At 38.4% G+C, this 26,107-nt stretch overlaps 3 protein-coding genes and 1 pseudogene across 3 annotated transcripts in view; 2 read left to right on the top strand and 2 right to left on the bottom strand.

The window, feature by feature from the left end:
- Positions 1-379: 379 nt before the first annotated feature.
- Positions 380-8,430, bottom strand: Zkscan4 (zinc finger with KRAB and SCAN domains 4). The gene is made up of 5 exons (XM_027922151.3): positions 7,716-8,430; positions 6,443-6,590; positions 4,254-4,336; positions 2,987-3,110; positions 380-1,998 (listed from the first exon to the last, which is right to left on the bottom strand). The coding sequence occupies exons 1-5, from the start codon at positions 8,133-8,135 to the stop codon at positions 1,139-1,141; spliced, it is 1,635 nt and encodes a 544-aa protein (XP_027777952.1). The 5' UTR covers positions 8,136-8,430; the 3' UTR covers positions 380-1,138.
- Positions 8,431-11,396: 2,966 nt separating this feature from the next.
- Nkapl (NFKB activating protein like) lies at positions 11,397-12,614 on the top strand. Its single transcript, XM_027922158.3, has one exon. It carries the CDS (start codon positions 11,397-11,399, stop codon positions 12,612-12,614), a length of 1,218 nt encoding a protein of 405 aa, XP_027777959.3.
- Positions 12,615-17,813: 5,199 nt separating this feature from the next.
- On the bottom strand, positions 17,814-18,269 carry LOC114080546 (RING finger protein 11 pseudogene; annotated as a pseudogene).
- A 4,307-nt stretch (positions 18,270-22,576) lies between these two features.
- Zscan26 (zinc finger and SCAN domain containing 26) overlaps positions 22,577-26,107 on the top strand; it is a 12,484-nt gene continuing 8,953 nt past the window's right edge. Inside the window, 1 exon segment of the mRNA XM_071613611.1 lies at positions 22,577-22,664. Within this exon segment, the coding sequence (XP_071469712.1) occupies positions 22,600-22,664 (65 nt within the window). The 5' untranslated portion in view covers positions 22,577-22,599.

The following is a 26,107-nucleotide window of genomic DNA, read 5'->3' as shown; positions in this document are numbered from 1 at the left end:
AACTCACAGCTTTGAGTCTTGATTTCATATGTTGATTCTTTGGATATTGTAGAGTTCTTTTCTTTAGAAGCTCAAGATTCTCAATGTGCTTCTACCTATAGTTGGGTTTCTATTCATATAACCTGCCACTAATCCAATTTTCCTATTCCCATCCCACAGGGAAGTTTTAAAGCCACAAATAATAATTATAAATATTTAATGAGATTGCTCTGACCTGGAGGAAGTTTAAGCTTAGCTGTCATAAGCCTTTGTGCAGTTGACTTTAAGTAGGGGGAGAAGAATATACAGGGTATCTTATAACTTGGTTAGGCCCAAGATATGTAAAAGGTGACAAAGAAGATGTTGAACATTAGAGAATTTACATCAAAATTCATAATCATTTTACCTGACTTAATAAATTAATTTTTATTTACCTGAATGCAAAAGAGTAGCAAACCTGATTGCAATAATACAATTCTATGGATGAAGCCATCTCCCAATATCTTAATCATTAAGAAGTTGTTTAAAGCATTCTTACCATTAGTACTATCCTCATGAAGAAATATGGATTTCCCCCACCCCAAATCTGGCAATACTATATACTTGGCACAAATACATAGTATTGACCCAGAATCTAGAATCTGAGAATCAGACAAAACACAAATGGCATTAGTTACAAATCTCTCAGAAATCTAGACACACATTTCCAGAGCTATGCAGATCATTTCACAGATACATCCAGTCAATATTTATTAGCACCTATATGCAAGGCACAATGAGGGGTAAAAGATCTCATGAACCTGACCTACTCATGAAGGATTCATTATTGGAAAATGAATGGTAAGAGCAGCAGCCCCCCAGATTAAGAATTATCCATCCAGGAGAAAACAAAAATACTGCTGTGGCATTTAGCTATTCTGAAAGGCCATTTAAGTCCAATAGGTAAGAATAAAACACTTTAAGTCTACCTTTTCCAGACAACATTCCTCAAAAAAGTTTGGTTCCAACCAATTTCTAGAATGTGGAAGATAATTCATCTCAGATTGTTTCCTAACACATGATGATGCACTGGTAAATAAAGCCCTGGCCTATAATTTCTGTAGTGCTCCAGGCTAGCTTCAGTTGAATTACAAATAAGCCCCAACTTTGGCATGTATAGTCAGTGAGACAGAATTTTTTTCCCTACATGGCTCCTCTGATGTTGAACAAGGTATGAAGTTCGGGTGAAGCCTTTTCCACATGCATCACACTGATAGGGTTTCTCACCAGTATGGATTTTTTGATGTTCAATAAGGCTTCTATTCTGAGTAAAATTTCTTTCACACTCATTACATTTATAAGACACAGGAGTTCCAACATTTTCCCACTGGCTTTCCATCCTACTGTGACCTTCCCAGGCCTCTCCATGCTCAGGCTCCTGATTTTTATCAGCATGGATCCTCTGATGTCTCAGAAGATGTGAATTACGCCTAAAGGCTTTGCCACACATCTTACATTGGTATGGCTTCTCCCCAGTGTGAATTTTGTGATGTTCAAGGAGGCTGCAGCTCTGGCTGAAGGTTTTCCCACAGTCATCGCATTCATAGGGCTTCTCCCCAGTGTGAGTTCTCTGATGTTTGATAAGGTTTGAACTGTGACTGAAGACCTTGCCACAGTCTTCACACTCATATGGCTTCTCACCAGTGTGAACTCTCTGATGAATGACAAGGGCAGAGCTCCCAATGAAGGTCTTCCCACAGTCTTCACACTCATAGGGTTTCTCTCCAGTGTGGATTCTCCTGTGCTTGGTCAGGCCTGAACTCTGAGCAAAACTCTTTCCACATTCATGGCAAATGTGTCGCCTACTCCCTGTGGCATTTTTCTGCTTTCTTTGCAACCCACCCTCATCCTGTTCACCAGCTTCTGCACCTGCAGAGATCTGTGCAATGTCCTCACCAAGATGGTACAATTTCTGCCCAGGCTTTTCTAGATGTTCCTTTGCTGGAGGCAAATCCTGAATTGTAGCCTGTATTTTACCACCTGAAACAACAAGCCAACAACTGTTAATTATAGGAGCAAAGCTCTGTGATGAAAAGTGATGAGGCAAGAATTACAGAGTTATATGCTTGCCAAGGATGAGAATTTAAGTTCAAAAATAAGGGTAGGAATAATGGAATGCTGGAGAGGAAAGAGACCTGAGAATGGAAATGGGGCCATTGAAAGAAGGGGACAACTGGAAATGAAAGAAGTGGAAGAAGAGTATCAAAAACAAAGTACTATATTGAGCACTTATGGAGTGGAGGCTTGAAAGAATAGTAAGGCAGAGTCATAGACCCAGGATTAGATACCGATAGGTCTGAGCAGAAGGCAATCGTAAACAGACCAAAGCAAAAGGATTTCTGAAACATTCTGTAACAAACAGCAAAAGTAGAAACTTAGAAACTGATCACTGATCAATGATACAAGTTGTTATTTCTGCTCTTATTTCGGGCAGAAGTAGGATCCCCAAACAGAATAGACATTGGTGCTGGGAGTTCTGAGTCAGAGCACCTACTGTGCCATCAATGAGCTGTGTGACCTCTGACAAGTCGGATAACCCTCTGTGCTTCTTCACTCTCACCTCTAAGAGGGTGTAGTCTGTAGTCAATGTCTGAGGTTACTACTAACTTTCACACTGTTTGACTCAATGGTCTGTTTCCTGAAGAGGCCCTTCAGGTTTTCTCTTTTGTCAGGGCTAGAAATTCAAAGGAAATCAACATTTACTGAGCACCTACTTGAGCCACAACTGTACCAAGGTTTGTATCTACTTCCTCTCATTTAAACTGACCAGAATACTGACATGATAGAGAAGAAAGCAAGGAACAGAGGTTTAGGAGTTAATTATACATCTGACCATCAACAGGGGTTCAGAAATGGTGGTTCTGAAACCAAACATACTCCAAACATGTTCTAACAATCCGTTAGGTTCTAATACACAAATTAAAGAAAAAAAGATACCTTAGTAAAAATTAGGGACTATTAATCTTACCCAGGGAAACCAGGTGTCCACAGTTTTCCTGCCTTTCATCTCTGTAGAGGTTCATTTGGGATGAATTCAGCTGTGTCCAACCAGGAGAGAAGGTCAGGGCCACGTTTTCCATTTTCAGCATCCTCTAAAACAATAAATAATCCCACTTAGTACTTCTTGCCTATAATCACTCCCAAAGCAGGATACTTGCAAAGAACAGACATAATTCTTTAAAGGAGCTCTTTAAAAAGGGCCTACCTAACCCTATCTCAATAAAATCTTTATTTAAAAGAACTGTCAAAGGCAAGAAACAATTACATTTGATGTAAGTACTTTCATATAAATATCTAAACAGTTCAGAAAGTGAAAAGGTTTGGAAAACAAGGGGCAAAACAAAAGGAGTAGAACCATATCCAAACTCTCCAAAAGATGTGTGGTATGCTTTGGTAAAGGAGCAGGTAAGGGCTTATTTACATTAATGGTTTTTAAAATACAATGAAATCTAGATCTGAGGTAAGAAAAAAATACAAAAACTCTGCAAACACTGAGTACTTCAAGCAGGACATTAAAGACTGAGAAATGAAAATCTAGGTTTAGTAAATCTTCCTTTTGGGAGTGGTGACACACTCTGTAATCTCAGCTACTTAGGGGAAGCTGAGGCAAGAGGATCACAAGTTCAGGGCCAGCTTCAGCAACTTGATGAGACCCTGTCTCAAAAAATAAAAAGGGCTGGGGATTATAGGTGTGGTAGAGCACCCTGGGATCAATCCCCAGTACCACGTTAAAAATAGGGCTAGGGATATAGTTCAGTTCATAAGGTGCTTGCCTCACACACACACAAAGCCCCGGGTTCAATCCCCAGCACCACAAAAATAAATAAATAAATAAATAAACAAGCAAAAAAACAAAGTTGGGAATGTAGTTCAGTGGTACAGCACTTGCCTAGTATGTTTAAGGCCCTTGATTTAATCCTCCTCACTGCCTAAACAAAACACCCCACAAAACAAACCACCATCACAATGAAATATTTAGTTGTTGAAGAAAAAAAATCCCACTGATGAAGGGGCTAACCAAAGAAAAGGGAAGCACAGAGAACCCTTTCCTGTAAGAAAACAGGAAAAGCCTCTTAAGTGGGCACCAAATATTAACCAATGATGAGATGAGAAAACTCAAATCCTATGTGGATTTAGAATGGGGTAGGGTAGAACTGGGGAAAGAGGAACCTAATAGGAAGCCTACCAATAGTAAAGTGTGTAGAGTATCAGAAAGGGGAGGGCTTTTAACTCACCTGGGACTGTGGAGTGGATCTGGCAGCTACTGGGGTATCTTCTCTGCAAATGATTCCCTGAGAAAGTCCAGGAACCTGGAGAACTAAGAAAGAAAGAAACTCTGGATAAGACATACCCTGGTGTTTAGCCTCCTTGCCTTATGGAATCTAAGATCAAAAACTGGGTTAGAACAGGGCAGGGTGGTGCATGTCTATAATCTCAGGGGCTCGAGAGGCTGAGGTAAGAGGATCATCAACAGTCAGTTAAAAGCCAGCCTCAGCAAAAGTGAGGTGCTAAGCAACTCAGTGAGATCCTGTCTCAAATACAAAATTGGGGGGCTGAGGCTGTGGCTCAGTGGAAGCACACTTGCCCAGCATGTGTGAGTCACTGGGTTCAATTCTCAGCACCACATAAAAATAAATAAAGGACTGTCAACAACTAAAATATATTTTAAAAAATTACAAAATAGGGCTAGGGCTATGGCTCAATGGTCGAGCGCCCCTGAGTTCAATCCCTAGTACCCCAAAATTAAAAAAAAAAAAAACTGGGTTAGGAAATTGTTGCTGAGAAGTTTATACAGTGTGTTCCTTTCCAAAGTGCAAAGGCCTAAGGAGTTCTGGTATGCTCCTGCAGACACACAAAAAACATGGGCAGAATTCTTGGGAGGAATGGTAAAGTGAATACAATATAAAACCAAAACAAAGCTTTTCATTTTTAGACTTTTTGATCTTGAGTGTTGATGGGAAGAGAAAAGGGGTTTTGTTTGTTTTTGTTTTTTGTTTTGGTTAAACTGTCTTTAGTGTGTATTAGAGTACTTTCCTCTTAGGTTCTGAAAAACTGAGAAAAATAAGGCTGATCCCATAAAGAAGACAGAGAAGTAGAGAGGAACCTCACTTTCCCTATAAGAAATGAACACTGCAAGATTCAGAAAAGGAGTTGGTTTAGGCCAAGACTTCTGTTGAGAAATAAAGACTACATGTTGAATGGTAAGTCTAAGTATTGTACATTCTGGGAACCTGCCTGAATGAACCCCCTAGAACACAAAGTTGCTTCCTGATAAATGATTTTCACCCTGTTTTCATTACAAATCTTATATTTAGAAGATGTATTCTCTTTAATTTGCAACAGTCCTACCATTTCTGGCTTTACAAATTTAGTTGGCTTTACAAATTCTACCTTATTTTCTTCATAGCACTTGTGAATATCTTAAATTATATTATTGATTCATTTTTATCTTCCCTACTAGAATATGAGCTCCACCAGAGCAAAAATTTGGTCTCACTGATGACTCTATTCCCAGTGCTAACAACAGTGACTATTATAAAAAAGGTCTCCATAAATATATGTTAAATGAAAGGAGATCACTAAGTTATTAAAAAATAAATTCTTTCCTGGTGCCAAGTTTAATATTTAATATGTCTTATTTAATATGTCTTATATTTAATATGTCATATTTAATAAGACATATTTAATATGTCTTATTTAATATGTCTTATTTAATATGTCTAGGTTTGGTTAGGAAAACTTTCTACTATTGTTTCAAATTCCTGTTTTAGTTGATCAGTAATCAGCATATAAAGTAAACATCAACAGTCAGTCATGGTGGCACACACCTGTAGTTACAGTAACTCAGGACAATGAGGCAGGAAGATCATAAGTTTGTGGCCAGCCTCAACAATTTAAGGAGACCCTCAGCAACTGTGACCCTACCTCAAAAAATAAAAAGGACTAGGCTTGGTGGCTCACACCTGTAATCCCAGCAGCTTGGGAGTCTGAGGCAAGAGGATCATGAGTTCAAAGCCAGCCTCAGCAAAAGCAATGTACTAAGCAATTCAGTGAGACCCTGTCTCTAAATTAAATACAAAATAGGGCTGGGTTTGCAGTTCAGTGGTCGAGTGCCCATGAGTTCAATCCCTGGTACTTTATTTTATTTTATTCCCAAAATAAAATAAAATAAAAAGTAAAATGGACTGGGGATGTAGCTCAGTGGTAAAGCACCCCTGGGTTCAATCCCCAATACCAAAAAAAAAAAAAAAAAAAAGAGTAACTGTCAGTGGGTATAAGGAACTGAATCAAGTCTTTAGAATTCATACAGCCCAAGGCTAGGAATGTAGGTCTGTGGTGAGTATTTGCCTAGCATGCACCTAGCACTACAAAGTAAAAAAAAAAAAGTAGATTCATACAATCCAGCCCAGAAAATAATACTCACCTCTGTCTTGTAAGTGCTGGGATGCAGGAGATTCATGCTTGAGCAGAGCCTTCATTGGTTGGAATTGGCTATTTTGTGATTCTTGAACTGGTGTCAACAATGCCACCTTGCAACAGAGCAGTTCTTGCCCCTGGTGGCCACCGGGAGGCTGAAAGTCATTCATCAAGCATTTCTATCATGCCTTCTACATGTTATTTCTACTTTCTAGGCACTAAGACCTTTATGAAGATTAATCCACTTAATTCAGACAACCCTAAGAGCTAGAACTTTGTGACTACAAAATTGAGGTCCAGTTTAGGTAGCTCACCTAAGACACCCAATTTATAAACAGCAATGCTAATATAGGAGCTCAGGCAGAACAATTCAAGAGCCCATAATCTTAACCATTACTCTGTGCTCTCCCATTATATGCAATTGTGCTTTTATGAAACTGTTTGGAATCTGGTGCTAAATTCTCAAAGAATATTAATATTTCTTCTTACCTGAAAAAAATCTGGATAATAGTATCTAGTTTATGGGGCTTAGGAGACTAGTAAATAAGATTAAATAAGATTATAGTAGGCCAAACCACTCAACAGAGTTTGGCACACGGTATGTCCTTGTTAAATGCAGATTTTCTTCCAGACATCAGTTAGTTTTCAAGTTTCTTTCTCATGTGCGCTCAGAATTTCCCACATTCTTTATAAAGAATGTAAGAGACTCCAGATGATTTTTCACTGTTACAGAGCTCAGTGGAATCGATCCAAGTAAAGAAACTTGGTTTCCTGATAACTGAAGGCTCTGAGAGAACTTGCACAAGAACACTGGAAAAGATAAAGAGGAAACATTGTAAAACAGATGAGAAGATGGAGGTAAAAGTTCATCCATTTTTTAACAAGTTCAAACCCAGTGGTCTGTGAACTTGTATAGGAAAAAAAATGGTCTTTTTTTTTACTAGTCTCTAAGAAAAATGTAACATTTAAACAAGCTAATGCGACATAAGCAGTACTAAGACTCTGTCATCAAAATAGGTCTTATTACTTAGCACATTTAAGTTTAAAAAACACATATCTTTACTGGACGTTTAATCATTTGCTAACTGTGTATCAATATGATTGAGTTCTTTTGTAATCCTTTATATTTTTCTTTATGTATTTAAATACTCTGAGAAAGGGTCCAGAATATCGATAAGGAGGTTCACAATACAAAAAGTGATCTTAAAGAAATACCCCTCGCTCTGATCTTCAGGAAGGCACAGACCACAGCTCTCAGATACTAAACCTTTTCTTTCTACCTGAGGTGTGGGTTCATCCAGATGCTTCTCCAAATACTCCAACAGTACCACCACCTCCTCCCCGCTCTCTGGATGCTGCTCCCGCACCCAGTTCTGCAGGTCCCCAGGTAGGATGGTCAGGAACTGCTCCAGCACCAACAGCTCCAGAATCTGTTCCTTGCTATACATCTCAGGCCTCAGCCACTGTCGGCAGAGCTCCCGGAGCCGGCTCAGCGCCTCTCTGGGGCCTGAGGCTTCCGGATAACAGAAAGCACGAAAGCGCTGGCGCGAACATTCCTTGCCCCAGGCGAGGCTACCGGGTGCGCTCTCCTCAGTAACCGAGGCGAATTCCTCCTTCTCCACCTTCACAGTCAGAATCCCCATCTGCTCTTCTGCAGAGTGGGCTTCCAGGGCAGTTTTTTCTCTCCGTTCTCTAGCCATCCCGAGCAAAAGCAGTACTTGAATCACACTCTAGCTCCCGTTGAATATCTTCGGAGAATTCATGAAAGATGGGAACTATTTGCCAGTAAAACTGGAAATGGTTCCCTCCTCTCATACCAGGGGCCCAGATCTTTCCTGAGACGCAACTGCACAGATCTCTCCAGTAGTTCGTGCCTTGTGCAGCATACTCCTCTACACCCCACTCTAATCCCACAATAAATATTCTCAAAGGATGTCCTTGGGGTGAAAGTGAACACTGTCCAGACACACGAGAGAAGTTGAGGCTGGGGTCTAGGAAGCCTCGCGGGGAATCAAAGCCACTTCCTGGGCTCTCTAGGAAATTCCTCTCGGTGGTTGTCTCCGAATTAACCCGTTAGGGATCCTGTCTTTACCCTCACTTAAGGGAGGTTTGTTAAGGAAAGAACGGCATACCGTGAATCATAAGAAATAGGACAAGAATCTTCAAAATCTAAAGGTTGCTGCTGGGGTCCTCAATTCTTTCTGATGTAAAACTTGCCTAAAAACCTGGCATAAAATTGACACTAAAATACAGCTAGAAAGCAGTGTTTCCTAGAGTCTTCAGAACTCTGGTAGGAGTTTTTGTTTCTTAGAAACATCAGAGAGGCAGAACACATCACCAGGCACTTGTTTCAGAGTAATGACTGCCTCAGGTCCTTGCTCCCCCAACACCTCCCCTAGTCTGCCACCTTCCTCCCTTTGAGGCAAAAACAGTAAATTGAAGGAAAGCTCTCCCACCCTGACCTCATCCCCTCACAAATCCTTACCACATTCTAGGCAGTGAACTGCCAATGTAGCCACTGAGATAACTCCAGAAAAAGTAACCAGAAACTTCCTCCCCCAGCACCAGGTGGTAACCTGTCTGTTTTCCATAGCCTGTTCTCCAGGTTACCAATTTCAGTTTCCATGGCATGTAACCAGGCTTATGCTGCTCTCTGCTTCCAGAAACTCTCTAGTCCCTTGCTTTAGGTACATATTTTCCTCCTGCTTTCTTCCTTCCTGTTTCTTTCCAGACACTATTCATGGTCTAGCACAGTGGGTAGATATACAGGCTCTCAAAGCAGGTCAACTGAGTAATCCTGACTTTATCACTCATCAGCTAGGTGATATTGATAACTTAAATTTAACTTCTCGGTATGTATGTGAGTCAGCTTTTTGTTGCTATAGCAACAATTCTGAGAAATTTCGAGAACGATAGGAAAATGTTACATGTAAAAACAATTTCATTTTAGCTGAACTTTCAAAATCTGGTGCTTTTCTTAATAATTGTAAAGTATTGTTTTCCAAAACTTGTACCTAATTCTTAAAGTTCTTCAAATATATTTGTGTTCTGTTAGTGAGTATTTGTTATCTATAAATAAAACACAAAAAAATAAAATCCTCTCACCTCCAAAATGCATGATATGTGTTTATTCTTATTCCCAAGCACACCTTTTGCACTAATGTTTTTTTGGCCAAGTCAGAGGTGAGTAAACTACTGTCTACAAACCAAAGTTGACTCATTGCCTGCTTTTGTATGACCTGAGTGAGGAATGGGTCATTTTTTATCTGTATACAGTAGTTTACTCACCCCTGACTTAGTGTCATACGAAACCACATAAAATTCAGTTTCCATAAATAAAATTTTATTGGAACAGAGTTAGGTCCATTTATTTACATGTCTATGGCTGCTTTTGCTGTCCAAGAGTAAAAATCAAACAAAATGTTATTTGTATAAAAAAGAATTTCATGCTGGGCATAGTGGTGCTTGCCTGTAATCCCAGCAGTTTGGGAGACTGAGACAGAGGATTGTAAATTCAAAGCCAGCAACAGTGAACAGTGCAACAGTGAAGGCTAAGCAACTCAGTGAGACCCTGTCTCTAAATAGAATACAAAATAGGGCTGGGGATGTGGCTCAGTGGTTGAATGCCCCTAAGTTCAATCCTTGGTACCAAAAAAAAATAAAATTCATCCTTCCTGTTAGAAAAACTGTATTACCAAAAAAAAAAAAAAAAAAACCTGTATTTTAATTGCATTCTGAATAAAAAAAAATTATATTTCACCTATCTTAAAAATGTGTGAAAATTTGTATTTTCTCTTGCTATCAGTATATCATAGCTCCATGGTAGAGCGCTTTCCTGGAATTCATGAGATTTGGGGTTTCATCCCCAGCAGTACAAACAAAACAATGAACAAAACACAAAAACTAGGTATTTATATAATATCCTCCACATTGCCTCTTGGCCCACAAAGCCTAAACTATATTGGTCTTTTACAGAAAATATATGCCACATCTGTTGTAGGTTATAGGTTTCCTATACAAACGGATATATTCTAAAATTCATTTTCCCACGTGCTATTGGTTTGTTAATATTTGAATTTCCCATCAAATACTGCATGGCTTAATTTCAGTAAACTGAAGTAACATTTCAGATCCATTTCATTGAACTATGAAGTCCTCGAAACAAATTTTTTCTTTATTTACAGAGAATCTGTAGTGCTTACCTTATTCATTGCGATATTTTCCATATACGTGTGATCATTCATTTATATTACTCCCAGCTTGCCAATTCCTATATTAGAATGGTCTACGGTATGGTGCTAATCCATGTCCTTTTCAATCACATTACTAAACTTCTTAGATCAAATTATATATTTTGGTTCTATTCAATTTAATTTCCTCACTTCATTGTTTACAATCATGAAAGCATCATTCCTAAATTGTGGTTTAGCTCATCTTTCACTTTCAAAGTCTATGAGCTAACTGAAACGGATCAACTAGAGAAAACTCTGGTGAGAGAAATGCCTACGTACATTTTAAGACCAGGGAGAAATGGTTTTATGTGAAATATTCGCCATTTCAGAGAGTTTGCTCTAAAAATATCTTCAGAAAGTGGTTCCGAACTAAGTTTCTTAAGAAATGACCCCAGATGAGGAGAGTCAACGGGGGAAAATTTGGGAAGGCTGTGATTCAACAAGAGAGGAACTAATTCGTTTATTTCTCACGGGGGCCCAGGTTGTAGAAAGTAAATTTTTAAAAATAGGCACCCACTCCCCAAAGGAAGACCCATACAGCCTCCCCTGATACCGGCACCTCACGGTCCAGGCGGTGACTCGGCGTTAGCCTGGCAACCCGACGGAAGCAGAAGCCGAGCGCGGGGAGCCCAGGAGCCATTCCTAGTGCTTGCCCCTGCGTAGACAGGAAGTGTCGAGGCCTCGGTGTCTGCAATAACTGTCCTGCGTTGGCCATTTGGAGTGCTGCTCATGGCTCCAGTATCTCGGTCCAGCTATTGCGAGGACGCCCCAGGTTCTCAGAGGCCACGACACAGCTCTTCTGGGAGCCCACCGTCTGCGCGGAACAGGCACTCCCCTTGGAGTGGCAGTTCCCGCCCTCACTCCCGAGGACCTGAGGGCCTCAAGCCTCCCTGGGTTGGGGTGTGCGTTGGCCCTTCTTATACCCTTAGCCGCGCTGGGTCTTGGGAGCGGCCTCCAGGCCTCCACAACTACTACTTCTCGTCCTCCTCTTCAATTTACTATGGGGGATATCGCTACCACCACCGTCACCACCACTATGGGGGCGATTGGCAGTGGGCAGAACACTATGAGAAGGAAAAGGAAGAGAGCTGTCGGCAAAGGAGGCTGAAGGAGAGAGAGAGAATTGGGGAGTTGGGTGCGCCTGAAGTGTGGGGGCTGTCACCAAAGTTTCCTGAGCCAGATTCTGATGAACATACCCCAGTTGAAGAGGAGCTGAAGAATCAAAAGAGTACGAATTCAGATTCCAGCTCTGAAGAAAAAAGAAAAAAGAAGACCAGTCGTTCAAAAAAGAAAAAAAGAAAGAAGTCCTCCAAAAGAAAACATAGGAAGTATTCTGATAATGATAGTAATTCAGTCTCTGACACTGATTCTAGCTCTGATGATGATAAAAAGAAAGTCAAAAAACCTAAGAAGAAAGACAAGAAAAAGAAACACAGAGCGAAAAAATACAAGAAAAAGAATAAGAAGACTAAAAAAGAATCCAGTGACACAAGCTGTAAAGCTTCAGAAGGGGAATTTCCAGAAGGTATCTGGATGGGACAGTCAAAGACTGCAGATACAATGGATTTAATAGGCCCAGAAGCACCTATAATACATACCACTCAAGATGAGAAACCTTTGAACTATGGTCATGCTCTGCTCCCAGGTGAAGGTGCAGCTATGGCTGAGTATGTAAAAGCTGGAAAGCGTATCCCACGAAGAGGTGAAATTGGGTTGACAAGTGAAGAGATTGCCTCATTTGAATGCTCAGGTTATGTCATGAGTGGTAGCAGACATCGCAGAATGGAGGCTGTAAGACTGCGTAAAGAGAATCAAATTTACAGTGCTGATGAAAAGAGAGCTCTTGCATCCTTTAACCAAGAAGAGAGAAGAAAGAGAGAGAATAAGATTCTAGCCAGTTTCCGAGAGATGGTGTACAGAAAGACAAAAGGGAAAGATGACAAGTAAAGACGTTTGTTGCACAGCAGGACTTTCAACAACAAATTTTCCATCACCAAAATAATTTGAAAAGATTTTACAGTGCTATTATACTTACTACATTAGTAAGTCCCTCAGGGGGAAAAAAAAAATCTGCTTTTTGAGATATCTTTAGTCATTTTATTTTTATTTTCCATTTAAAAAAATACCTGCACATGATTTTTAAAATATTCAAATGTTACTGAAAGAGAGTAAAAGTAAATCTGTCATTCCAGTCCCCAATTTCCCTTCCCAAAGAAACCTCTTTTTGGTGTCTCCTGTATCTTCCCATCGTTTTGTGTTTATACAAGGGCATACTTTGCAGTATGAAGGTTAGCTTTATCCTGAAAAATGTTTTAAGGGTTTTTTTCTTCCACATTTCTTTGATCTTTCTTTTGGAGGGCTTCATTGCCTCTTGGAGCCAGTCACTTGCCTCGAAAGGACTAAAAGAATCTCAAAAAAGAACAAAGGATTCAATTGAGTTCTGGTTGCAGTTAACAGATGAGCTTTTTGAAAAATAGAAGACATTTGATTCTTATAAACTGAAAAGTCTAGACAGCAAATGTATTTCCAGTATGGCTTTACTAAAACTTGGGATTATTTCCCAATCTTTCTTTTCCATGAGTCATTTTCCTCAAACTGGTTTCAAAAAGACTGCCAAATCTCCTGGTCTGCCTGTAAATAGGAAAATATTTGTAATATTGTCTATACTATCTTTAAAGAGCCAATATTTCTGACTTCACATTCCAAACAAGAATCCAGATTTTCTTGGGTCTCATGCCCACTTAAAACAAGGGCTATTGCCAGGAAAACAGAAAGGCCTACTCCCAGAGCTACAGGTATAGTTAGTTTATGAGTTACATGGGAAAAGAGTGCTATCTGCTGAATGAAAATCAGGGTAATGTTGGGCAGGGAAAATAGACAACCAACATATGCCTGTGGTGTTGGATTTAAAAAAAAAAAAAAAACATGAAATAGTAGATTTCTGAAAGTTCTTGAAGAAAGTCTTGGCTTTGACTATTAGAAACCAAGTTCTGATTAAAGAGGACATAGGGTTTATCCATAAATGAGATATAAGTGAAACGATGAAGATTGGAGGTGCTTGAGTCTTCCAAAGAGTAGATTGGGGTCACCTGCACTAACAAAGAAAAAATGAGAAGATATAAAGGAGGAGCAGAACTCATGAAGAGAAGACCAGATCAGGAGGTACTCCATGCACAGGAGAGTTAGCATTGAGAGACTGACTCAGGATTCTCTAGGGAAGACTAGAATAAACTCAACTTGTGGTCTGTCATAAGGCCTTTGTTGTCATTTAGTGATTTCTGCCTGATATCTCACTGACCTTGACAAGTTCAATAGTGGCCAAACTATCTCATTTGAATAACACCCTTCTCAAGGCTCAAGACACTGGTAAGCTGAAGGTGCAAAGGTGGGCTTCTAGAATCTAGCATGGAAGTGTAATGTGAAAGGTCACCTTCATCCCAACATATGGTACAGTTGAAACTGGACCATTCCAGCTTGAGGTTTTCCCAAAAAAGATGGGGGAATATTGACGAAAGACTGTTACATCTTCATTTTTAGAAATAAACAATTTATTCCAAACTAAACACAGGAATTGACAATTTGCTTTCTTCGCTTAATGGTAGATCTTGGAGATGTTTTGTGTCTGTCCATGTCATTCTCCTAAATGACTTATAGCATTCCATTGTATGAAAGGACTATATTTTACCGAATGTTTAAGGTATTTCTTATATTTTACTATTACACAGTACTGTAATGAAAATCTCTATGATGTGTGACAATATACCTAGCATATTCATCTAAAATAGAATTATTGGGTCCCAAAAAATCCTCTGAAAGCCGGGCACGATGGTGCATCCTTATAATCCCAGAGGCTTGGGAGGCTGAGGCAGAAGGATCTCGAGTTCAAAGCCAGCCTCATCAGCTTAGCTAGGCCTTAAGCAACTCAGTGAGACCCTGTCTCTAAAATTAAAAAAAAAAAAAAGAAAAAAGGCCGGGGATGTGGCTCAGTGGTTAAGTACTCCTGAGTTCAAATCTGGTACCAAAACAAAACAAAAACAAAAAACAAAAGAATCCTTTGAGTCATCTAGAAATGTTCGTCTTTCAGTAGGATTACTGGATCAAAGGGAAAAAGTATATTAGATGCTTTCTATGTGCTTCACACTGTGGTAGATAACTAGGAATAAACCCAGGATCAAGTTAGTCTTGATCACTACCATCATAGGATTTTACATTCTATTGGGGGAGACAGACTTAAGAATTAACAGTTACAAGTTGCAGTATGCTATAAAAAAAAATATATGGGTCTAGAGATTTTGCAGGGGGAACTTTTTGATATGGCTGTCAAGGAAAGTCTAAGAATGTCACAGTTAAGCTCTGTGTGCTTTTAATGGTTACTGAAACAGTGCTCTCTAATAAAATAAGATGCATCATTTTATAAACCAACATCAACACCAATATTGTACTTTCAAAAGCTTTTTATATTTGCCAATCTGATGATGAAAATGGCAGTTCATTTTCTTTTCATTTCTTTAGGAGGTAAGAGAAAGCATCTTTTAATATATTTATGAGTGTTTTACAATTTGTATGTGTGAGCACACTTTATAACTTGTCTATTCTTCTATAGGCTTTTTGTTTTATTAATCAAATTTTCAAATAATAAAAAATATCTATCATGTATCTTGAGAATATTTCTTCCTTTTATTTTTTTCCTCTAAATTTGCTTTATATAATCTAATGGATATACATTAAAAATAGAAATTTAAGCAAGATACATTACCAATTTAACAGAACCCGATAATCTAATTTCTTCCAATTTTTCTCAAATTCATTTGAGTGTTTCCATCTTGGTGCTCATAAAGAAATCAAACAACATATGGCTACTACAATTGAATGTCAAATTAAGTATGTATGACATACTAAATTCTTCTATAATACAATTATGAAGAATCTTTAAGGAACTTATGTTTTGTATATAGAAAAGAGTCAAACATTCAACTCAACAAAATTAAGAAACATTTCTGATTCCTCTGTTAGGTGTAGACTGCTTCTCCTTTTCTTAATGAATGTTTTTTTAGCTGTAATATCACTGAGCTGAACAAATAAATCACCTTCGGTACATAAGGAAAAATAAACACATGCTAAATGGATAAACATTACTACTACATCTTTACTAGACCATCTCTACCTCTAACACTTCAGAAGCTTAGAGATTTACAGTATTCTTACATTAACTGCAAGAAAAATTAAAGGATAAATTCCTTTTTTGAGATCACAGCTATGAAGTCATGTGGTTATAAAATTCTGCATTTGTGTGCAAAACATTAATCACATCTACCTTTATTCACCCTAATAGTCTTGTCAATCACCTAGCAGGACTTAACAGATACCTTTCAAAGAAACAGGGACTGAGATGTGTTTATATAACTTCAATAATCTCATCACTACAGGAATGAGAGATGCAGTATCCTTTTGCTATGGTTCAAGACAATAAGGAAGGAGAGATCGCACGAAAGAGAAATCAAAATTATTACAACTGAGAAACTACTTCTCATTAAGTTTTACCATAATGCCACTTTCATTTTTACATAAGCATGGTGGCATAATTCAAGTTCAATAAATCGGAAATCTTAATATTTAAAATTTACCTTGACTTTCATTTATCACCATATTAACAACCCAAAGAATTAGAATTGAGTGTTTCCATCATGGTGCTCATAAAGAAATCAAACAACATATGGCTAATATGTTGGAAAGGGTAATGTTAAACCCACTTTGCTGAGTTGATTTATTGACACATTAACTCATTTTTATATAGAAAAGGGATAGTGCATCTCAGTTTGCTTACAAGCTAGGGCATCACTTAAAATTCTGCATTTCCTAACTGCAAACAGAATATAGCACTTACAACAGGTTATAAATAAACTGGTTTTTAAGCATAGAGCCAGCCCCAATGATAATACACTATTTAAAAAGACCTAAAGCAATGAATTTCATTTCCAATGGGAAAAAAGAACTGTGTAAACAAGCTTAAAACTACTTTTTTTGTGTGTGCCAGTGTTATAAAATGTAGCTTTTAATAAAACCTTGACCCAAATGCCATTAACTTCAGAAAATAATTTGGTGGAGAGAAGAAAGTTATTTCATTTAGGAAAAATAACCACTATCTTCTTTCCTAATCTTCAACACACACAATTTATTTATTTATTTATTTTTGAGAGAGAGAATTTTTTAAATATTTATTTTTTTAGTTTTCAGCAGACACAACATCTTTTTTTGTATGTGGTGCTGAAGATTGAACCCGGGCTGCACACGTGCTACCGCTTGAGCCACATCCCCAGCCCCAACGCACACAATTTAAACATATACGGTTGCTTTTAACACTTTACACAATTCCTATGTACTGGAGCAATAACAAGGTCTAAATACAATTATATTCTTAAACACTGGATCAAGGTTTTACATAAATATACCATCCTACTCCCCACCCCCACCCCCACCCCCCACCCCCCATGGAAGTTTCTAAAATATCACATAACTTTCTTCAACATCTGCAGTGTTGTAGGGACAAATGAGGCAAGGCACCAAAGACAGCAGGAAAGAGTTTTATTTGGCTGCAGCCAGGTTCAGAGGGCACAGCTTTTGCTGAGATCAATTAATCCCCTGAACCCCGAGTTCAGGGAGTTTCAGAGTTTTATACCCAGTGTGTAAGGGGAGGGGCTCAGAAGTTCACAGTCTGCAAAAGTTCACATAAAAGCAGCTTTTTCTTTCACTGTTTTGGGCAAGTTAACTCTTCAAGGACAACACCTGAGAAGGGGAGAGCTTCTTCTCCCCTTTCTTTCTTCCCCCTGCCAGCTGTTACCATGGAGCCCAATTGTAAATTATCTTAAAAATATAGACATCTCTGTGAAGCCCAGCTCAAGGCCAGAGGCCTTGTTTGCACATTTCTTCAAAGTACTATACTGGATATGTTTGTGAAAAACTAGTAAGGGGGTGTTCAGCACCTGGAGTGCTGGTATCTTCTCTTCTCTGCCAGTAGCCAAGTAAACAGGGCCACATGAAAACAGGAAGTTTATCTACAATGTACTCTTTTGCAGAGACTCTTTTGTTGACAGTCCTAAAATCAGCCATGGAGAAGAGGGCTTTTCTGTGGAGAAAGGGGGTGCCACTTCAATAGGATGAGGGCAGTGCTGCATCAACTGGCTCCATGCAGGAGGAGCATGTGAAGGATCTCATCAACCAGTCATCTATACAGTCCAAGTGATGTGCATGCGCAGCAGAAATCGAATTGGGTCCCCATAAACAAAAGTCCATCATACAGATCACACACTCCTGGATCTTTTTTTCTGATCCATCTCTTCCAGGGTCATAAACTCCTTTAAGCAGATGCTATATAAGGCCTATTCATTGAGCTATCCTAATTTGTTCCTCTTCAGTCAACTAAGTTGCTAGCCGAGTCTGGCTAGGTGTTGGATAATAAACTGGAACTGGAACTTTTTCCTGATATGACGGCAGCAGCGGCTCCTGATCTGGCTGTGTCCCCTCGCCAAAGCTAGCCTGGTCGGACTGAGACTCCTGAAGCTGGAAGATGTCATCCGAGGTGGGGGATTTGAGGCAGTTCCTCATCTTCTGTGGCTGGGGCGTGTGATCTTTGCACCGTTGTGACGGTCTTCTTTCTCCCTGTTATTTGAGTTGGTTTTCTGGGAGACACTTGATCATATTGTCCTTTAGTACCTAACAAGATTGTTTAACATTATCCAAACAAATATCTTTTGTCTTTCTCGCTTGGGGAAAAGATGAAGCTGAGAAACTATGACTTCTAAGAAAATCAAAGTAATATTGGTGGACTTTTTTCCAAAAAGAAAAAATACACACAATACATCAAATACTACATATAATACTTACAGAAGAATTTTCCTAACAGTTTTTTTACTGTAGTTATGTGTAACTTGCCATTTAACATTGCCATTAATGAGGGACCTAGCCAATTAACCTGACTTAAAAAGATTTTGAGAATTATAATTTGATTATGTATCACCTGTGTCTTGGCGGAGTTAATAACAGAACAACTTTTCCTTTAAAGTACTTTTGCCTTTATGTGGTTACAGGTTGTGGAAGAGAAGATAAGCAGACAACAAAAATTTTGTGTTATGTTTGTTTCAGGAAATCAATAGAATCACTTATTATTAAACTCTGCTCAGGTAGGAAGTTGAACAGATCAAATCACTTGTCTTAACCGCCAGAATTACACAGTTTTATTCAGTGCTAATAAACACCACAAAAAATCAAACTAGAGTCACTTCTGCTGATTAAATTACGATTGTGAATTTTATGAAACTTCATTAACTTTCTTATGGACCTTTATTTTATGAATTCATGAAATTATTTAAAATAATGTTTCACCAAACACAAAACACCAATCATAAAAATCCCCAACTGGCCTGTCTCTACAATGGATATTTCATGGTAATTTTTAAGTTCTATAGTATTATAGAAATTAAATATAAAGGCATTTCTTAGCTATACGCAGTTTAATAAGAAATTATAGATTTGGCAAAATTCTTTTTTATTTTTAACCTCTGTTAGTTGGTTTTCTGTCACTGTGACAAAATACCTGAGGTTAAACTACTTAAAAGGAGGAAAAAGCCAGGTATGGTGGTGCATACCTGTAATCTCAGCAATTTGGAAGGCTGAAGCAGGAAGATATAACAAGTTCAAGGCCAGCCTGGGCAACTTAGGGAAAGCCTTGCTCAAATTTACAAAGGGCCGCGTGTGTGACTCAGTGGTAGAGGACATCCAGGTTCAAAACAAAAGGAAGAACTGTTTATTTTTGGCTTACAGTTTCAATTTATGGCTTATTGGCCCTGTTGCTTTAAGCCTGTGGGAAGGTAGAACATTGTGATGAGCAACACATGGCAGAGGAGGTCATTTCACCTTACAATAGCCAGGAAGCAGAGAGATGGAAAAGGGGGTAAGGCAGGGGAGGGAGAGGGAGAGGAGAGGCTGATGTTCAAATATCCCCTCAAGGAAATGCTCCCAATGACCTAACTTTCTTCCATTAGGCCACACTACTAAAACTTTCAACATCTCAGTAGCATCATAGGCTGGCAATCCAGATTTAACACATAAGCCTTTGGGAGAACATTTAAGTTCAAACCATAATATAATCCAACAAGTTCAGTGAGGTTTTTCTGGAGATACTTCTAAGATTACATCATCAAATATAAGGGAAATTTTTTATTTAAGATGTGTTTATTTTTGTATGATGAAGCATATATCACCTGGCAGTGTGGCCCACACCTATAATCCCAGCGGCTCAAGAGGCTGAGGCAAGAGGATCCTGAGTTCAAAGCTAGCCTTAGCAAAAGCGAGATGCTAAGCAACTCTGTCTCTAAATAAAATATAAAATAGTGCTGGGATGTAGCTCAATGGTCAAGTGCCCCTGAGTTCAATCCCCAGTACTCTCTCTCCCCCAAAAAGAAAACATACATCTATTTTTACTTTATTAGGAATCTCCTCTTTTAATAAGAAATGCATACTGAGTTTTATTAAATAACATTGTAGCATTTATGAACATCATATGATTTTTATTAGCCTATTAATATGATTCCTTAAAGTTATAAATTTTCTGATATTTAACTAAGGGTTAAGTTTATTAGATTTATTTGTAGAATTCTGATAGTTTAAAACAATCACTGGTCACATAATTTTCTTTTTTGAAATTCAGAGATCTTGCTGTTGAGGGCAGACAGGAAGAGCATCATCATTACAAGAAGATAAGAAATATAAATCTTATGTTTGGTGACATGATTTGCAGTGCAGTTGTGTCTCTACTTATGATATTGGGGGGGGGGGTGTCTTTTTTTGCATATCCAGTGAATAGACCTTGTTTAAGTCAGCTTTTTCACTTCTGCAACTAAAAGACCTGACCAGAATAATTTTAGAGGAGGAAAAGGTTGTTTAAGGGCTAACATTTTCAGAGGTCTCAACCCATAAACAGCAGACTCCATTCCTCAGGGCTCAAGGCGAGAGTGAACATCATGGAGAAAAGTGTGATGGAGGGAAGCAGCTTACATGATGAGCAGAAAGCAGAGAGTGGGGGTGGGGTGGAGGGCGGAACTGACTCTACCCACCAGATACAAAATATATACTGCAAAGCCAGGCACCCCAATACCCTACCTCTTCCAGCCACATCCTACATGCCTTCAGTTACCTAATTTTTATTAGGGGTTTAATTCACTGCTTGAGTTAAGGCTCTCAGAACCCAATCATTTCTCCTCCAAATCTTGCATTGTCTCACATGTGAGCTTTTGGGGACACCTCACATCCAAACCTGATGGCACCATAAAGATCACTGTAGTTTATAAAAATGAGAATAATTCTGGAAAATGAAAATCTTAAATTAGAATTATTAGCAATGACTATTCTGTCCTGGTAAAAATGGCATTTTATCTACACTTGCCCCTCCCAAAAGTTGCAGACAGACTAATTAACATGCACACTTTGCTAGTTTGGTGACTTGCACCTGTAGTTCTAGTTCTTTGAAAGGCTGAGATATAATCATCACTTGTGTCCAGGAGTTCAAGACCAGCCTGGAGAACATAAAGATTCAGGCTAAAAAATAAATTAATTAAAATGAATTAATGGACTGGGGATGTAGCTCAGTGGTAGAACCCTTGCTTACTTTGTGCAAGACCCTAGGTTCAGCCCCTCACACTGAAAAAAAAAAATGTATTGTACACCCTGAATTTTAAAAACTCTATTTAAGAATTTTGATTTTCATAGGCTTTTCAATTCAATGCCAATGATCTCAGCCTTGACAAATTAGCCATGGAAGGGGAGTTTGAGAGGGAGAGTAAGATACACTTACTTCCTTTTGAAATGTAAAATTTTGTTATGTTTATCCTTTAAATAATTGGGGGGCAATCCCTTCTTTAGAGATAAAAATGAAATCAATGAATAAGTTTTCCCTTAAAGAAGGAATTCACATAAAATATTTACTGAAATTGTTAGCCTAACAAAAAAATTAAGTTAAATATATTTAACTTTTAAAAGATACTTTCAAGTATCTGATGCCCAAGGATAAAAATATAACTTTCTTCATGATAATGAACCTGCTATTTTTCTTGTCATGGAACTACGTCGTGGTACAATGGTTCCTTTAATATTTAACGATGTTTCAAAATTTCTATCAACTGATCAATTAAATAGAAAAGTTTGTTCAGATTTTTTTTAAGGATTCATTTTATTCAAAGACTATAAACCAGTTTGTGACAAGATGGGAAAGAGGAACTATTTCTATTCTCTGCTATAGAATCTATTTTGGTAAAATAATATTATATAGATTTTTTTTTCCTCTCTGAAACCTACATTCAAGGGATTTTTTTTATGACTCTTTCCTAAAATAACAGTCACTTTTTTTAATCACTTCAAACCTTTCAATTCAAATATCTTAATTGTTCAATTTCACTTTCAAAATATTTTGACACTAATTATTGTCATTGATGATTTTTTTTGTAATTGGGAAGAAATGTGAAGTGTGAGCTTGTTTTATTTATTTAAGTGAGCAAAGTGGAAATGTTGGCTATTTGTGCTAACATTCAACTGAGCTGGCCCATTGCGAAACTAAAATAAGTTCGCGCTTTAAAATGAAAACAGGTACAGCAAAAACAGAATATCAACATAAGCTCACATTCCACTCTCCTCTTTGATGAGCAGGGATGCTTTAAAATCTCTCTAGCGAGGCCGACGCAGGACACCACAGAGTCAAGGTCCTCCAACGATCCTAGAGTGGAGAGGAAAGTGCGCCGGGGAGCTAAAGCTGACATTCTGAAAAGCTTAGCAACGTTTTCCAGAGCTTTTGGCTACCTCTGCGGGCCCTTGGTCGGTGAGTGGTGATTGGGCTCGGGTTAGGGCAGAATTGTGGCATGGAGGTTTTAAGAATGGCCAACTCTAGATGGATGCAGAGAAGCCTTCCCCGATGGAGTTGCTGAGAATTGGAAGCTGGATACGTGGCGGCAGGTATCAACACTGAGGCCTATGAGAGGACTAGTTAACGGTCATAACCTTCGGTATATTTTTCTTGCATTGAGCGCAATTTTAGATAAGTAGTAAAGGTGGGCCTCACTTGGAAGATAATCTTTGAGTAGAAATCTGAGAAGGAACAGCAAGCTCAAAGGCCTAAAGCTGGAACTTGTTTGGCATATTTGGGGAATAACAGGGAAACCAGAATGGTTGGAGCACAGTGAATAAGGATGACATTTAAAGGAATGATGGATTAGGTAGAGGAAGGTGTGGAAAAAATGGGCATCGAATGTATAAAAAATTTGGTCTTTTCTTGGTGATTTTGGAGATAAAGCAGAGGAAAAATGTGAATTATTATTATTGTGTGTGTGTGTGTGTAGGGGGTGGTTAAGTACCCAAAACAATCTGACATGTTTTAAAGCTTCTCTAGCTGGGAACTCATGATGAGAATAGATTGTAGACGGGCAAGAGTATAATCAGGAAACAACATTTAGGAGTATTAAAAAAAAAAAAGCTTGGGGCTGGGGATGTGGCTCAAGCCGTAGCGCGCTAGCCTGGCATGCGTGCGGCCCGGGTTCGATCCTCAGCACCACATACAAACAAAGATGTTGTGTCCTCCAAAAAATAAAAATAAATAAATATTTAAAAATTCTCTCTCTCTCTCTCTCTCTCTTAAAAAAAAAAAACTTGCAAATATGTCAAGTTTTTCATTAAAAAAAAAAACTTGCAAATAATTCAAGTGGCAGATAAAGATAGTTTTGGACCAGTATTGTGGTAGATGTGGTTAATAGTGGTCAGATTATTTGTCTGCATTGAAAGTAAAGTCAGTAATATTTGCTACTGGATCAAATGTAGGGTATAAATATAAGAGAAGGCAAAGGTAAGCCAAGGTTGTTGTACTGTGGATGCAAGGGAAATTAGAGGAAATCTGAGGTTCAGCTTTGGGACCTTATGTAAATTCTTCACCTCTTCATGTCTCAGTTTCCTTCTCTATACAGCGAGGTTGTAAAGTTGGCTATGGCCACTCAAGCCTGTAATCCCAGCAGTTCTATAGGTCAAGGCAGAAGGATTTTGAGATCAGCCTCAGCAAGACTTAGTCTCAAAATAAATAAAATAAAAAGAGCTAGAGATATAGCTCAGTGGTGGAGTGCCCTTGGGTTCAATACCCAATACCAAAAGAGGGTGAGGGAAGAGAGCAAAGAAGTTACTTTTTATAAGTTTATGTGAGGATTAAGTGAATGAATAAATAGGAAGCAGATAGAATAGCTATATAGGCTAGGCAGTAGGAGTAGGATATATAAGGACCTAGGAGCAAGAAAGAGTATTGCAAGCTTGAAGAACTAATTCATAAGCAAAGTAGGTCATAAGAAAAGTTAAAGCACATTAAATATTTTGAACTTGATCTTAAGAGTAATGATGAGCCATTAGATGTAACAGACATAGACACAATACAGACACAATATTTCATATCCTTCTTAGAAAGATCACTAATGGCAATGTAGAAAATAGATTGGTGTAGCAGAAAGACTAGTTGTAGTAATCTGAGTAAGAGAAGGTGGTGGCAAAGGGGGATAATGAGAAGGGGTTGGATTTGAGGGATATCTAAGCAATAGAATCAGTAAAACTTAATCAGATACATGAACTATAAAAGGAGGAGAGAGCAGCCAGTTTTCTGACTCAAATAGCTAGATAGATGGAACTCTCCCCCAAAACAGGTTGTTAATTACTGATTATGTATTATGCTGATATATTTAATTAATCATAAAAACCAACCATATCATACACAATATACCTGTATTGGTCAGGGTTTTCTAGAGAAACAGAACTAATATCTATATTGAACAATCAGTAGATAGATATATAGAAATAGAGTTGTTATAGTTGGGTGTAGTGGTACATGACTGTAAATCAGCTGTTCAGGAGACTGAGGCAAGAAGATCTCAAGTTCAAGACCAGCCTGAGCAACTTACTGAAACCTGCCTCAGAATAAAAAAGGGAATGGGGATGTAGCTCAGTGGTAGAGTACCATTGGGTTCAACCCCCAGTACCACCCCCACAAAAAAAGACAGAGATTTATAATAAAGAATTAGTTTACATGATTATAGAATCTTCCAAGTCCTTCAGGGTGAATCAGCAACTTGGAGACCCAGAAGAAAAATGTTTTAGTTCTAGTCCAAGTCAAAAACCTGAGAATCAGGGTGGGGTAATGGCTCAGTGGCAGATCTCTTGTCTAGCTCCTATGAGGCACTGGGTTTGATCCTCAGTACCACATAAAAATAAAGGTATTTTGTCTATCTACAACTAAAAAGCTAAACAAACAAACAAAAACACCTGAGAGTGTAGTTCTAGCCTGAAGGCCAGAAGGCTTTAGACCCAGGAAGAGCTAAGAGATGTTTCAGTTCCAGTCTGAAGTCAGAGGGAAAAGATAATATTTCAGTGTGAATACTATTAATAGTAAATATTCTTTCTAACTTGGGAAAGGGTCTACTTTTTTGTTCTAGCCAGATTTTAACTGATTATATGAGGCCTACCACATTATGAAGGGCAATTTGTTTTACTCAGTTTGCAGTCTACCAATTTAAATATTAAACTCATGCAAAAACACTCACAGAAACATCCAGAATAATGTTTGACCAAATATCTGGGCATCCTGTGGCTCAGAGTTGACCCAAAATTAGCTATTATAATACCAAACTCATATTTTCTGGCTAATAATAATCATTTTTCATTATTTTCTCATTTAACCTGAAATCTCTGTGAATTAGGTATCATCTTCATTTTACAAATAAGTTAACTAAGTCTCTAGGAAGATAAGGGGACATGGCTTGTAAGTGACAGGGCTGAATTAGAATCCAGGCATAAGACATAGGTTTTTTCTTTTTTTTATCTTTTCCTTTTTTTTTGGGGGGGGGGGGGGTGGTAGTTCTGGGAATTGAACCCAGGGTACTTTACCACTAACATACATCCCTAGTCCATTTAATTTTTTGTTTTGATATAGAGTTTCACTTAGTTGCTGAGGGTCTTGCTAAGTTCTTGAATTTGCCATCCTTCTGTCTCAGCCTCCTGAGTTGCTGGAATTACAGCGTGCCCCACTGGGTCCAGTGGCATAGGTTCTTGCTATCAGACCATATTTACAGAAATAGACCTTATTGTCCCTCTAGATACTCTTTATTTTCACTTTTCTTCTTACATATAAATGTTTCCCAGGGTTCCAGCTCCCCATAATCTTTCTGTAGCCATTATAACTACTGTGCTGAAGGCCAACAACTCTATGTTGACTTCTCTCTGTCTGAAAACCCTTTCCTTGTTTCCTTGTCTAACTTTCACTCATCTCCATGAAGCCTTTTCTGACCTGTTACTGAGATTTAGGTACTTTACCATTTTGCTCTTCTAGCATCCTATGCATGCCTTCATCAAGACACTTAATCCACTGAACTATA

Source organism: Marmota flaviventris, chromosome 6 (genome assembly GCF_047511675.1).
Source record: "Marmota flaviventris isolate mMarFla1 chromosome 6, mMarFla1.hap1, whole genome shotgun sequence".
NCBI lineage: Eukaryota > Metazoa > Chordata > Mammalia > Rodentia > Sciuridae > Marmota > Marmota flaviventris.
Note: the sequence above shows the minus strand (reverse complement) of the source record. Positions and strands in the feature narration are given on the sequence as shown.

What these genes read in the sequence shown, in the direction of transcription:
- Nkapl (XM_027922158.3), top strand. Translation starts at nt 11,397, where the DNA reads ATGGCTCCAGTATCTCGGTCCAGCTATTGCGAGGACGCCCCAGGTTCT.
- Zkscan4 (XM_027922151.3), bottom strand. Translation starts at nt 8,135, where the DNA reads ATGGCTAGAGAACGGAGAGAAAAAACTGCCCTGGAAGCCCACTCTGCA. An exon ending in GATCCACTCCACAGTCCCAG is followed by an intron (nt 3,111 to 4,253) that starts GTGAGTTAAAAG and finishes TTATTGTTTTAG; the next exon opens with AGGATGCTGAAAATGGAAAA. An exon ending in TGGACACCTGGTTTCCCTGG is followed by an intron (nt 1,999 to 2,986) that starts GTAAGATTAATA and finishes TTGTTGTTTCAG; the next exon opens with GTGGTAAAATACAGGCTACA.